The 14,051-nt window shown below is 31.2% G+C and overlaps 1 protein-coding gene across 1 annotated transcript in view; it reads right to left on the reverse strand.

The window, feature by feature from the left end:
- Positions 1–1,673: 1,673 nt before the first annotated feature.
- LOC142332494 (xylosyl- and glucuronyltransferase LARGE2s-like) overlaps positions 1,674–14,051 on the reverse strand; it is a 57,538-nt gene continuing 45,160 nt past the window's right edge. The window contains exons 12-15 of the mRNA XM_075378945.1: positions 13,592–13,747; positions 10,522–10,701; positions 6,530–6,753; positions 1,674–4,019 (exon numbers count right to left, since the gene is read on the reverse strand). Of these exons, the coding sequence (XP_075235060.1) occupies positions 3,938–4,019; positions 6,530–6,753; positions 10,522–10,701; positions 13,592–13,747 (642 nt within the window). The 3' untranslated portion in view covers positions 1,674–3,937. The remainder of the gene's footprint in view (positions 4,020–6,529; positions 6,754–10,521; positions 10,702–13,591; positions 13,748–14,051) is intronic.

A 14,051-nucleotide genomic window follows, 5' to 3' on the forward strand; every position in this document is an offset into this window, starting at 1 on the left:
AAGAAACCTTTGGAGGATAAAAGAACTTTGACATTGAGATTGAGATTCTAAAAGAGCCATTTTTATTTATTTCTGATTTTATTAAAAAATATATTGATTGAATTTATGTACTGGGTTCTAACTCTTTGTACACTACTTTGTCAAGTACAATCCATCACTGCCAGTCTTTCTGGAACTTTTTATTGATGTAGGTTCTTTCAATTCTTCTTTGGATTTCTGTAGTCTGTCTGTTCTTGATTGTTCATTCAGATGGCTTGTTCGTTCTGCTGCATAAGTGGCTTCTGGTTTTATAACTGTGTTGTAGTGTCTTATTTTTTGCATTTATTGATAGGCATTATTTACTGTAAGTGCACCAGATTAATTTTTGAGCTTGAGCTAGTTTGTTTCTTCTTATTTGGATTGAGATTTTTTCATTTAGGTTGTTTGTTATTATTTCTCTTAATTAAACATAAACCATTTACATTTACTTCCTTAATCGTGTTGGTTTTTGGGACATAATTTGTCTTTTTGAATGATATTTTGAGGCCAATTTTATTTGCATTTAAAGTTCTAATATCTGTGATTTAGCTTCATCGATGATATTTGCTTGTAAATATCATCGACCTGCCTTGGTCGATATAAATATATCATCCTTGGTTTTGCCGAAGTTTATTTTAATTTTTCGACCTATTTTTACTCTTGGGGGGGCATTATTGAGCAATTAACTAATTACCATTTCTAGAGGACAGTTGAATAAGTTGAAAGCCCATCACCTTGGTGATGTTACCGTCTTTACTTGTAAAAGTGTACTACGTTTACTTTTACATAATTTTTTTATAAAAACTATCAAATGTGTCTACTCCATTTGTAATCATCCTGTATAGAGATCAAATAATTTAACTGGTTTTTATGGCTTGAAATCTTTCTAATTATAATTTTTTTCATATGATCACTTGTGTATAATTTGTATATATTTTAGTCACTTGTGGTTGTACATACATCTGTTGCAGTTCACAACAAAAATCTAATCTTTTCATGTTGTAAAATGTTTATTAGAATATTTTATGATACTAACTCTAGGTTATACAAGCCTATGCTCTATATACAAGCATAGGCTTGTATATAGAGCATTCTAAATCTGATGTGATGATTAAGAGAAATTTTTACTTTCATCCAGGAAGTAAAATCTGTGGCCACAACACTGACAGCAACAACAGTCTTAAGAAGAATTTAGAGAGTGGCTTATAAATCTGTTGTACAGTTTGGAAGAGGGCTTTGTAATTGTTAAGAGTAATGCCAGTTACAATTCTGTGGTCCTGGAAAAAGTAAAATATACATTATGTGCTCCTATAAAATATACATTTTGAGCTTTATCATATAATCCCAGAGTTACTGGCATCACTGATCAGTACCAGAAGAATTACAGAATAAATGTACTAGATGAAATCATATCATATAAACGGGATATGAAGTAGTAAGGCAACTTACTTCCTTAACACTACAAATATAATCAGAGATAATTTGGGCCAAAATAAGGAGGAATCAGAGAAGGAAAACATTATTTATTTGAACTTGGTGAAATAATAAAAGAATTGTTTGTTAAAATTATTTAAATATTTAATTTGTTTGGTCATTAATATGCTTTTAATTTAATGATATTACTCATCAACATAAAAAATAAAATTGCAAATATCTACTATAAAATGAAGTAAATAAATAACTTTTATTTAAGAACATAAAAAAATACACACATCAGAAACAAGAGTGTTTATTTATTACATTTACTACATAATACTACAGGTGTTCAAAAAGTGATGCAACCTTATAGGAGAATGAGTAAGTTACAATAGTTGTTCAAAATAGTCTCCACTATGCGATTCATATAACTGAATACGATTTTGCATGTTCTTAAATACAAGTTATAATGTTCAAATCGGGAATTGTGTGAGGATGAGTTTTGTAAGCAGCATCCTTAAGTTATCCCCATAAGATAAAGTCAGAAGATATATCAGGAGACCAAGGGGGCTGCAATCCCTTCAAAATCACTTGATACAAGAAAGTCATATTGTTGTTGGCTGTATGAGCAGTAGCATTGTCCTGCTGAAATCATGTGTACTCTAGCCGGTCTGCAGGTATGGTGTTTACAAATTGTTGTACCATCTGTACACAGCGCTCACTGTTACCTGGACCATGAAAGAATATCATGAAGATTTGCCTACGTGACACTGCACACCAAACATCCACTTTTTGTCCATGCAGAGGAGACTCGTGCAGCTGATGTGGATTGTCCATACACAAAATGCATGAATTCTGTGCATTCATATATTCCATCAAGGTGGAACCATGCCTTGTCAGACCAAATCCAATCAATGAGTTCTTCCTCATGTGGCATTACAGATGATATGAACCACTGATAGAAAGTTACATGTTTTTCAGTGTTTGCAGGTAACAACTCGTGAAAACACGAATTCTGTATGGATGGACCTTTAAACACTTATGCACCGCTGTATGGGCACTACCAATGGAGAAACCAGACTGGTTACATAGGCATCATACAGAATTCTTCTTGGGACTAACAGAATATGCAGCTTGCATGACGATAACTTTTCTGGTATTGCACTTTTGGTTGACCACTTCTGGTTGCATCTGCCACATTCCCTGACTCTTGGAACTTATTGTACAACCACTATAATAGAGGACTAAGCATCCACACCAAATTTTTTTGTGAAGGCATTCTGGATCTGGGCATAACTGGAAAATCTAATTTATCTGGAAGGAATAAGTAGTATTTTCTCCTGCATTCTGTAACCCATTTTTCCTCAATTAAACCACCAACAAAAGAAGGAAGCTTTCTTCCACAATGTTGCATTACTTTTTGATCACTGTTATAGTAGTATACAATCAAAGGAGTTTAAAGAAGAGAATAAACACTAATAATACTTAAAATTTCCACTTGCTCTATAATTTATTATTCATTCAATTAATACAAAATACAAGAGGTTAATGGAAATAGTTTTTGATTATAGACTTTTAACAATGTATTTTACACAATTAACTGTACACTTGTAGTTAATACTTTTTGAGTCAAATTCATCCATACAATAAATTTTACATTATTGCCTTATTAAATGAATAAACACAACACAGATTAAATACATTATTAAATTATACACTACAGGAGTGCGGTGTAACCATTTTATGACGAGTCATTAACAGTGCGAACAATAACTCCACTGAAGGAGCAACACACTTAACTTTTAAAAGAAAAACAGTTTACTAGTAATTTAGAAACAAGTTTTATAATTTTTTTTTAAATGTAGCAAATTTTTCATTTGTGACAATTTTCACATCAACACTTCTCATATCAGTTTAATAAATTTTTAAATTAATTGCGTACAACGACCTGAATGTAATTCAATTGATGTATCTTTCCACAATATCTTTGTATCATAAAGCTAAATTACGGATCTTTGTAAAGGAAAAATCGGTATTAAGTTTAATAAATCAATTCCTATATTTTCGCCAAACTTTAACAATTTTTTTCAACACTACAATTACTAATTAATAAAAAATTTCAATTAATAAATGAAATAAAATTCAGCATTTCTGCCAAATTCTGTGGTACACAGGAATGGATTTATTAATTTTACCGTAATCATTGGTTTTCATATTAACAATCAGATTGTACAAATATATAGTTAATCACCTACTTCAAGCCCAAAAAATCAATTCAATTTCTTTGCATTTGCTTTCTAATTACGTCATTTCAAACAAATATTATTTTATAATGTATTACTGAAGTACAAGAACTATAAATATGAGATAAATAGAAACAATAATAAGTATACAAAATATTACTGTGAGATTCAAAAAAGAGCTTGTGAAAATAAAAACTGATTTATAACTTCGTGAGATTTATGAAAAAATAAGTAATACTAACATTTAATAAAAATTACTATTAACTATCTTCAGTTTCAAATTCACGGGAATATCTTCTACTGAGATCTTTGACAAATTCATTCTTCAATATCTTCAAACATCTGTGAAAAAAATTAATATTTTATAAATTCAGTTACCAGATTTTATTTTAAAGAATGCTAAAAAGTTATTGAAATAAACTAAAAAGAATTGTTGAACTATTATACAAGAGCTAAATAAAAACATATAGGTTAATGGGTGATCATTCTCCCTTGCAGTTAACTATACATAAAAATAGCAAAATAAATAATACTTGGACAAAGAAAATTCATAATACTAAAATATTTCAATTAACAAAAATTATTTAACACTATCAGGAAGGTTACTATGTAACTTTTTAAATGATGAACAGAACACATATCATGTGGAAAGCTATTCAAACATTGCAATTAACGATTTATATGAATTAAACTGCAATTATTGCATGACATTGGGCAGAATCTGGATGCATATTCATCAAGAGGTACTAAGAACAGATAAGTTTTACATATAGAATCAACCTTTCCAAATCACCACATAGAACCCAAACAATCATATACTGGTATAAACCACAAGTTAAAAATGTTACATATAGTGCGTCAATCCCTAAACGGTTCTTTATTTTAAAGGAAAATCATATTATTATGTACTTTTGTTTTCACTAAATTTATGTTATTTAGCCTATTTTTTTTTTTTACATATTTTTGATCTATGCAATGAAATATGACAAAAAATTTAATTTAAACCTGTAGTTTAAGGACCTATTTATGTACTTTTCTTATCATGCAAAGTAAAAATAATAGTTTAAAGTTGACTTTATCACTATCATTTACATATGATGAATAGGCTGGTTTGTAGTAATGAATATCACTTTTGTTATATTACTATTGTTATATCAATAATATTGTAAAATACTAGTAAGTTAGTCAAATAATACCATGGTTTTCTTACATAAAAAAGGAACTAAAGTTAGATTATAGTAAACAACTCTTATTTCTTACTTACAGATCACATCCACAAACAGTTGGAAATAAAAACATGACTGAAAATTACACGAAAATAATAATAAAATTATGAAAATGATAACAGAAAACAATATATAACACAAAGAAATAATGAAACTAACACTCGAAACTTAATGAGCAATCAAAACAACAAAAACAAATGCACGGTAACAGCTGTTCAGAAGGATATGAAACAAGACATATAGAACAGAGAACTGATATGTTACTAGTACTTATATGTTACTATAAAATTACTGTAAAAGTTACTAGATATACACAACACACTGCAGAAATTCATCAAAAAACATAATAAAATAGGTCAATTCATAACGACAAATTATTTCATCAGAGGCCCTTTTCAGTAAAAAAGTGGCAAAAAAAAAACAATATTAAAAAAACAATATCGCGTAAAAACCAGTAAGGGGTTAATTTTGTATCTTTTAATCTATTTTACTTCAAACAAATTTGATTAATAAGTTTGTTAGAAACTTAACTTAAAGTTAAACATAAACTTGAATATAAAGTTATTCCTGACATTATTGATTAATATCAGGTTTGTATATCATGTTAATGTTAAGTTTGTATATTGTTAATATCAATAACATTAATACAACATTTTTATAATAATGAAGTAATTTTCATTATTATAAAAAGGGAATTCAAGTAAATAGTTTCAAAATTATATACGAGGGTTATTTTTTTTCAAGGTCCAATCGGTCGCGAAATAAAAACCCGCGCAAAAATCGGATGAACCTTTGCGCATATGTGTTGCGCAGCGTCTCTAGTATGGCCTTTAATCACGCTGTGTCACTTCATTTACTTCTGAACACTAGCATGTAAACATGTCTACAACAATAGCATCTTCCGCCGAGTGTGAAGTGCGTGCGGTAATTCAATTTTTTCAGGCTGAGGGGTGTAATGCAGCTGAAATTCATAGACGAATAAGTAATGTGTACGGTGAAACTTCAATGAGTGACAGCAAAGTGCGACAATGGTGCAGGAACTTTAAAGCAGGACGTGCAGATGTTCATGATGCAGGCAATCAGGGAAGGAAGTGAGTGTCAACCGATGATCTCATTGAGCGAGTGGTGAGGCAATTCGAGAAAATCGTCAGTTCAAAATTTCTGTAATGAGTGATTCGTTTCCTGAAATTTCAAGGTCAGCTCTCTACACCATTGTGAGTGAGAGACTTCAATACCGCAAACTGTGTGCGAGGTGGGGTCCCAAGATGCTGTCCGACCATCACAAAACAATGAGAATGGATGCCTACCTAACGTTTCTCCACCGCTACCGCAATGAAGGAGAAGATTTTTTGAACAAAATTGTTACAGGGGACGAGACATGGGTTCATTTCGAAACTGAAGAAACAAAAGAACAATCCAAACAGTGGATGCATTCTCATTCTTTTTTCCATAGAAGAATTTTTCCAATTAAAATTACTTCAGTGTAATCCTAATAACAGTTCAAAACTTTACTAGTCCTGCTTACGCCTTCAGACTGTGGTAAATTGCAAACAATACTAAATCAATTGGTAAGAATGTTCAGTGTATATAGTAATAACAACAGAACTGATTAAAGAAAAAAATTACCTTCTATATTGTGCTGATCCTCTAAATTTTGCTATATCAAAACTAGGAGCATGAGGCATATGAATAATAAATGCATTAGGTAACACAACAAAATCATATCCTTGTGCTTCCAATTCCATAATATGTGACACTTTATTCCAGCCAAAACCAACAAATCGTGTATCATATTCTGGAATATCTTTACGCACAACTACATATGGTTCATAATCTGGTTCCCAAAGGACCTAAAAAAATTAATTTAATCAGTTTATTTACTGGTTTATCAATCAAAAACCAAATTAACTTTTTAAAAATGCAAAAAAAAATAATACTATAGCGTTTTCACAGCTCGATCACTATACTGAGAGATTGACAATTGGAAATGTTTATATAATTGCAATTTATTACTTTAAAAACAAAAATAAAACAAGGCAAATCAATAATAATGACAATAGTAAATAGTAGTAGTAATAATAATAATAATAATAATAATAATAATAATAATCGACAATAGTAAACTCACAATAATAATTAGAATAATGACAATAATAAATAAGGAAATAATGATTGTAGTAATCATAACCATAACAAAAGTAATAATAATAATAATAATAATGTCAATAATAATAATAACAGTGGTTACACACAAAACAGAATTTAAAGTAATCGTCATAATTATTCGCAAGTACATAAATAATGAAAGGTAAAATTCAGTCCCATTGACAAGAGACATTAGCATGACTGCTAGTCTTGTATTAACAAACAATAGTACAATGGATAAGACAAGTATAAAGTTGTTTTACTGCAAAAACCTTTGTTGTTTACAAATAAAACTACCTTAACAATTTATGAATGAAATTTAGAACATTATCTCTTTCATTTACCGTAACTCACTGAACCATTTCTTTTTTTCATGTACTGAAATTACTTGTAACATCACTGTAATTGTGTCGAACCTAAACTAGAAATTCGCTCCTTAATTGACCTCCTCGCAGAATACTCTCATTGACTGACATCATAAAGTCTCTCCTAGACTGATTTCGCAGTACTCATCTTGTAGACTCACATCATACCGTCTCGCTTAAGCTGATTCACAGAAATTATTTTTTACTGGTCTTCCCTGGAGTATTTATACTCCTGTTCTCTTTACTTGCCAGACCGGACCCAACTCAAAGCGTGAGAATGATCGATCACCCACACATTTTATGATGAAATTCCAAACCTTGGTACAGTAACTCTTCTCACAGAATGACACGTATTTAGTGTTACAGTGGGCAGTATTACAAAAGACGATTGTTAAACGGACCTGTTACTACTTTCTTCTTAATTGATATTAATCTGTTACTCAAGTCTGCTATACCGATCTTGTTACAATATTTTAATTTTGAGTTTTAAGATAAGTGATTGAATTGTAAATAGTTGATTTTAATGCGGTGACAACTTCTTAGTGCTAAAATTTATAAAGAATATTTTTTGCGCATTTTTAAAAGTCAGTTTAATTTATTTAAAGCTTAATTTAGCGTTATTTTATGTAAAGTATAGATAAGCTTATAAAACCTATTCACAAAAAACTAAGCATTTTGAGCTTTTACCATTATTTTCAGAAGTACAGGTTATGAAAGCCCTGGGAGAACTTATGATACTGTAAAAACTATTATAAAAGCTATTCACAAAAAATGTAGACACAGATCTAGATGAAGATTAGATAAATAATACAAGGTCTGTTCAGAAAATAACCGAACATTATTAATTACGTGCCAATGGAGATATTTAGTGACATGCAGCTGGCAGCATTGTGTTCCACTTAACCTCCTCTGTAATCATACATTCTTGGATTGTTGATATCTCGTTTTTTAGTTTTCTTGTTATTGTTATTTGACTGCAACATATTTAACTATTATTAGCGATTTTTGTAATGTGTGGTTTTCAGGAACAATGATACAACATAAAATTTTGCGTGAAACTGGGGAAACATTCACAGAAATGTTTCTACTTCTGAAACTAGCTTACAAGATGATTCTCTGGGTCATATGAATGTTACGGATGGTTTTCACAATTTAAAAGCCATTTTCAATCAACTGATTATGACCCTCAACCAGGAAGGCCTTTGACTTCAACTGGTGTCACCTGCGTTCAGAAAATCAACGATCTAGTGCATGCAAATCGCTAATCGACTATCTGAGTACTTGCAAAAGAGGTAATCATCCCAACTGGATTATGCAATGACATTTTGACTGATAAATTAAGATGCATCAACTTGCAGCAAAGTTTGTTCCTCGTTTGATGAGCGAGCAGCAGAAAGAACATTGAGTGGATGTTTGTCAGCAACTTCTTGAACATGTCAATGACAATGAAACATACATGCAAAGATCCTTTGAATGATTCTTTGTCTCCCATTATGATCCATAACAACAGACAAATGCTGGATTTACAGCTATGACAAATGAGACAAAAGTTCAATCATCACAATAAATTGTCTCCATGACCCAAAGAAGCACGTCAGTCTAAATCCAATGTCAAAGTGATGCTCTCTATTTTTTCAATTTTAATGGAATTGTCCGTTTCAAATTCTTGCCTCAAAGGTGAAGCAGTGAACCGTATGTACTATCAAGGTGTTTTTCAAACGGTTACGTGAAAAAAATCGGCAAAATGAGACCAGGGTTGTGGTGAGACAACTCATGGGTTTTTCACCATGACAATGTACCTGCACACTCAGCTTTGTCAGTTCATCAGTTTTGTGCCAAATTCAGATGACTGTCCTCCCTCAGCCTTACTACTTGCAAGACCTGACTCCTTGCAATTATTCTTATTTCTGAAATTAAAATCAGTGAAGAAAAGACACCATTTTGAGACTATTGATGACATTAAAGCAAACTAATCATGAACCTTAAAGGTCATTTCAAATGAAGCTATCAAGGACTGCTTCATGAAGTAGAAACATCGCTGGGAAAAGTGTGTCAATAGGGGAGGGAAGTACTGTGTATTGTATTGTGACACTAAAAATACTGCATCTTGAATGTAAACAGAAGGAGAGACATGCTCAATATTGCTTCATGACAATGCTCATCCACATGTTGCAGAAACTCAAGTCTGAATGAACAATTTGGCTGGAACCACTTGGAACCACTCAGCTTATCCTGATACGTCACTTGTTTCTCTATCTCAAGTGATCCCTTGCTGGTTAGTGCTATGAGATGACAATGCTGATATGAAAAATGCTCTACAATAGAGGTTATTTTCACTGGCGCCACCATTCTTTGAAAACACAATGAAAAAATTGATTACAAGATATGAAATATGCCTTAATAATGGTGAAGATTATGCAGAAAACTGGTTAAAGGTATGTTTTCCATGCAATAATAAAACTATCCTCTTTGAAGTTTTTAGTATTTTTTAATAACAAAACTGTATTTACTTTCCAGGTAACAGTCGTAACTAAATAATTTTAAATGAAATATATGTACTTATTATTTTAAGTAGCTGTAGGTGTGAAACCCATTTAATTTAAAGTTATCAATGATGAAGATAAATAATGTAACGTGTAAAAAAATTCAAAACCTGACCAAAATTTAAACCCAGAATCTTCCATGAGATATTTCAAGAAACTTTTAACAATTTTTATCAAGAAACTTTAAAAATAAATAAAAACCCAAAAAGGGGCAAGTTTTGCCCCTTTTTGTGATGATGTGGGATGTGATGTGTGGTTAATTGAAACCCAACCACCAAAGAACACCAGTATCTAGAGTCTAGTATTCAAATCTGTATAAAAGTAACTGTAAGGTTACTTTTATAGAGTAAGGTTCAAATTAACTACCCTAAAAAGTAAAAAATGATGTTTTCAGTTCTGTAAATTTTGACTTTTTTAAATCAACACCTAATTAAGGGAAAATAGTTTTGCTTGATGTTCTTAGGAAACTAATTTATCTCTGTCTCTCTCTCTGTGTGTATGTGTATGTGTGTCGTATGTATCACATATTGTATCCAAGTTCAAAATTTTAAAAACAAAAACTTACCCTGTATGGTGTGGTGGCAGATCGCCATTTAGCATAATTAGTTGGAGCATGACCTTTAGTCCATACATGATAACGAAATGTAAACAATGTACCCATATCAAGCATACGTAAAAGTTCTGCTTTACTATGAGGAAATGAAGTCCTGTATCTTTGAGTTTCAAATGCTGGTACAACTAGAACCTGTAACAGTAACACTAATCAGGTAAAATATTAAGTTTTAAATAAATGAATATCACGCACACGCATGTACACACACACACATCATACATGTATATTTAATTAAAAACATAGATACAACAAGATTCTAAGGTTTAATTTAGATCATAAATTACAATAGCAAGCAAAGTTTACATAATAACAAACATTAAAAATGTTGTACTTATTATACAAAAGAAAAAAATCAAGATTTGAAATCATAGAATTCCACTATAAAAGCTCCTAGTAGAAGAAGACCGTGGAAGATGTATGGAAAAAGTAACAAATAGTAAACTTATAAGAAAATGAGATTTAGAAAGTTGATAACAGCCCAATAACTGACAAAGAGGTTATCAAACACTGTGTTCAGAATATGATTTTGAATCATAAGCAATCAGAAAGCTGAAGAGAAGCAGTATGATACTTATGAAATTTTAAGTGAAAAATAATGGACAAATCAAATAAAAGATCAGAATTAGGTTTAAGGAGATAAGATGGAGCAGTTAAGGTAATAAGGGGAAAACATGGTGCTGTACATTCTACAAAAAATGTTCTGTGAAAACTCATAGAAGAAAAATTGGAAGGAAGGAGAGGAAGAAGAAGGATTTTGGATGCTTACAAATAGTAAGAAGAAAAGACTCAAGATTGCAAACAATGAAATATATGAAGTTGAAACTTGTCAAAAGAGAAATTTACCACTAAAAATATGAAAAAAAGGTAGTAGCTCCATTATAGATGAAATTACTAAAATAATGATTAATAACAATTTAATTTTGGAGGTTTCTTATTGCAGATTAGGATAAATCATTCAATGAACAAAAAAATAACTCATTAGATACTATACTAAAAGAATGATTAAAACATGAAGTAAAAGTGAAATGAAAATTTTAAATATTCTAAAACAAAACAATAATCAGAAAAATCAAAATAATATAACTGAGGAAAAATTTTACCATAAAAAATTATTGCAATATTACACAATTTAGAGATAAAAGGTAACTCCTATGAAGTTTTAAAGATTAATGTGTGAAAATTCACTCTAAAAATCATAAGTACAGTTCCCAGCCACTAGTCAGGTTTACTTATAAAAAAAACCTTCTATCTTTTCCTGTACAGCTAACATCTCTGTTCCACAATCTCTCATCTTCAGTTTTTTCCTTCTTTTATATAAACGCTTCCATTTCCTTCAATCAGTTTTCTTCCTGATATTTCCATCTCACACATCCTACTAAATATCTTTAGACTGCCCACACTTTTTAAAAATAAGTGTACTTGCATAACCCTCTCGATGTACTCTTTTGAATTTCCACCGCCTTCATCTGTCATATTTCCAAGATATTTAACTTAAAACTGTTGATCTTCTTCGATCACTATAACAGAGGTAGGTCTATATTTTCTGGTTTTGATTACCATCTCATACCATCTACATAATTCTCATAACATATTCCAATTTCTGTCGCACATATTCAGAACCTTTTGTTCTATATTTATCCATATCAGCAGTTTATCTTAAAAAAAAAAATGCTCTTATTATTCTCACTCCAATCTTTTCTATCAACTACTTCAGTACGTGTCATGTCAATTTCCTTCAAAGTACTCCCCTCCCCTACTCACACACTTTTCCCACCAGTGTTTCCAGTTCACGAATCAGTCCTAAATAGCGTCATTTGAAACGGCCTTTAAGGTCCTTTGACGTGCTTTCTTGGGGGTAAAGATCCTTTGCCAATCCATTGTGATGATTGAACTTTCGTCTCTATGTCGTAGCCATAAACCCAACTTTCGTCTCCCGTTCCTTTGCATGAATGTTTCATCATCATTGGCTTGTTCAAGAAGTTGCAGACAAATGTCCATTCGATGTTCTTTCTGTTGTGTGGTCTTCAAACAAGGAACAAACTTTGCTGCAACTCTATGCATGTTAAATTTTTCAGTCGGAATGTCATGGCATGATCCAGTTGGGATGCTAATCTCTTGTGCAAGTTTTCTGACAGTCAATCGGCGATTTGCACACACCAGATCATTGATTTTCTGAACGTAGGTGTCATCAGTTGAAGTCGAAGGCCTTCCTGGTCAAGAGTCATCTTCAATTGACTGATGACCACTTTTAAATTGTGAAAACCATACCTAACATTGCGTACGACGCAGAGCATCATCTCCATAAGCCAGTTTCAAAAGTTGAAAAGTTTCTGTGAAAGTTTTCCCCAGTTTTATGCAAAATTTTATGTTGTACTGTCGCTCCTGAAAATTACACAAAATCACTACAAACACTTAGAGACTAAATAACAATAACATAAAAACTACATGAGATAACAATCCAAGAATAAGTGGTTACAGAGGAAGTTAGGCGGAATACAATGCTGCCAACTGTACGTCACTAAATTTCTCTGTTGGCACCTAATTAAAAATGTTCAATTATTTTTCGAACAGACCTCGTAAATTATCCATCACAACAATAAATAGCATAGGTGAGGATTCTAGCCAAGCTGCCTGTTTTTCTATCTTTACAAAACCAACAATTCTCTTAATCATCTCTTTTACCTTTTCTAAAATCTCACTCTCTAATCCCTTTCTTTTTAATGCCTTCCATGCTTTTCCTTTGTCCAAGCTATCACATCATATGCCTTTTCAATATCCAGAAAGCCATCGGCAAATCCTTCCCATATTCATAGCCCCTTCTTGCAATTCTATCATTATTAATACAAATTCATCCATCAATCTATCAGAAACCAATATTGTTTCTTCTGAGTCTTCCTTCCACTCCTACAAGAATCCATCTCTCCATCATCATTTCAAACAATTTTATATACTAATTGAATGGTCAATTATTAAATAACAATTTAAAAAAATAAATAAATAAACCTTATAAATGAAAACTTACCTTCTTTGTAGTTTCAAGATCCAGTAACTGGATTGATTTTTTCAGATATGAATAAAGATCAAACATAGGCAAAAAGTCAATATCAGTCAAGAACACGTATGGTGTATTTACCTGTTGCAATGCAACATTTCTTAAAAAGTTAATTGGATAAAAACTCTGAAAAAAATACAGGAGAATAAATAATTAAGAATTTGCTTAAATATTTTGTTACCGCATTTTATTTTAAGAAGCAATATCCTATATCATAATCTTGACAAAACACATGCGTGCATATGTTGTTTTAGAATATTTCTGTTATGGAGAAAATGGTTTTCCATAGAGAACCTTAAAAAAAAATGTTCTGAATCATCTAAAATCATAGGTTTTATAAATTAATCAACTATTTTCAAGATAATTCTAATTTTCTGTGATCTCAAGATTACAAAGTACTTCTCATGATCAAGTCTAAAAAAATACTCTG

The sequence above is a fragment of the Lycorma delicatula genome, chromosome 11 (genome assembly GCF_047948215.1).
Source record: "Lycorma delicatula isolate Av1 chromosome 11, ASM4794821v1, whole genome shotgun sequence".
NCBI lineage: Eukaryota > Metazoa > Arthropoda > Insecta > Hemiptera > Fulgoridae > Lycorma > Lycorma delicatula.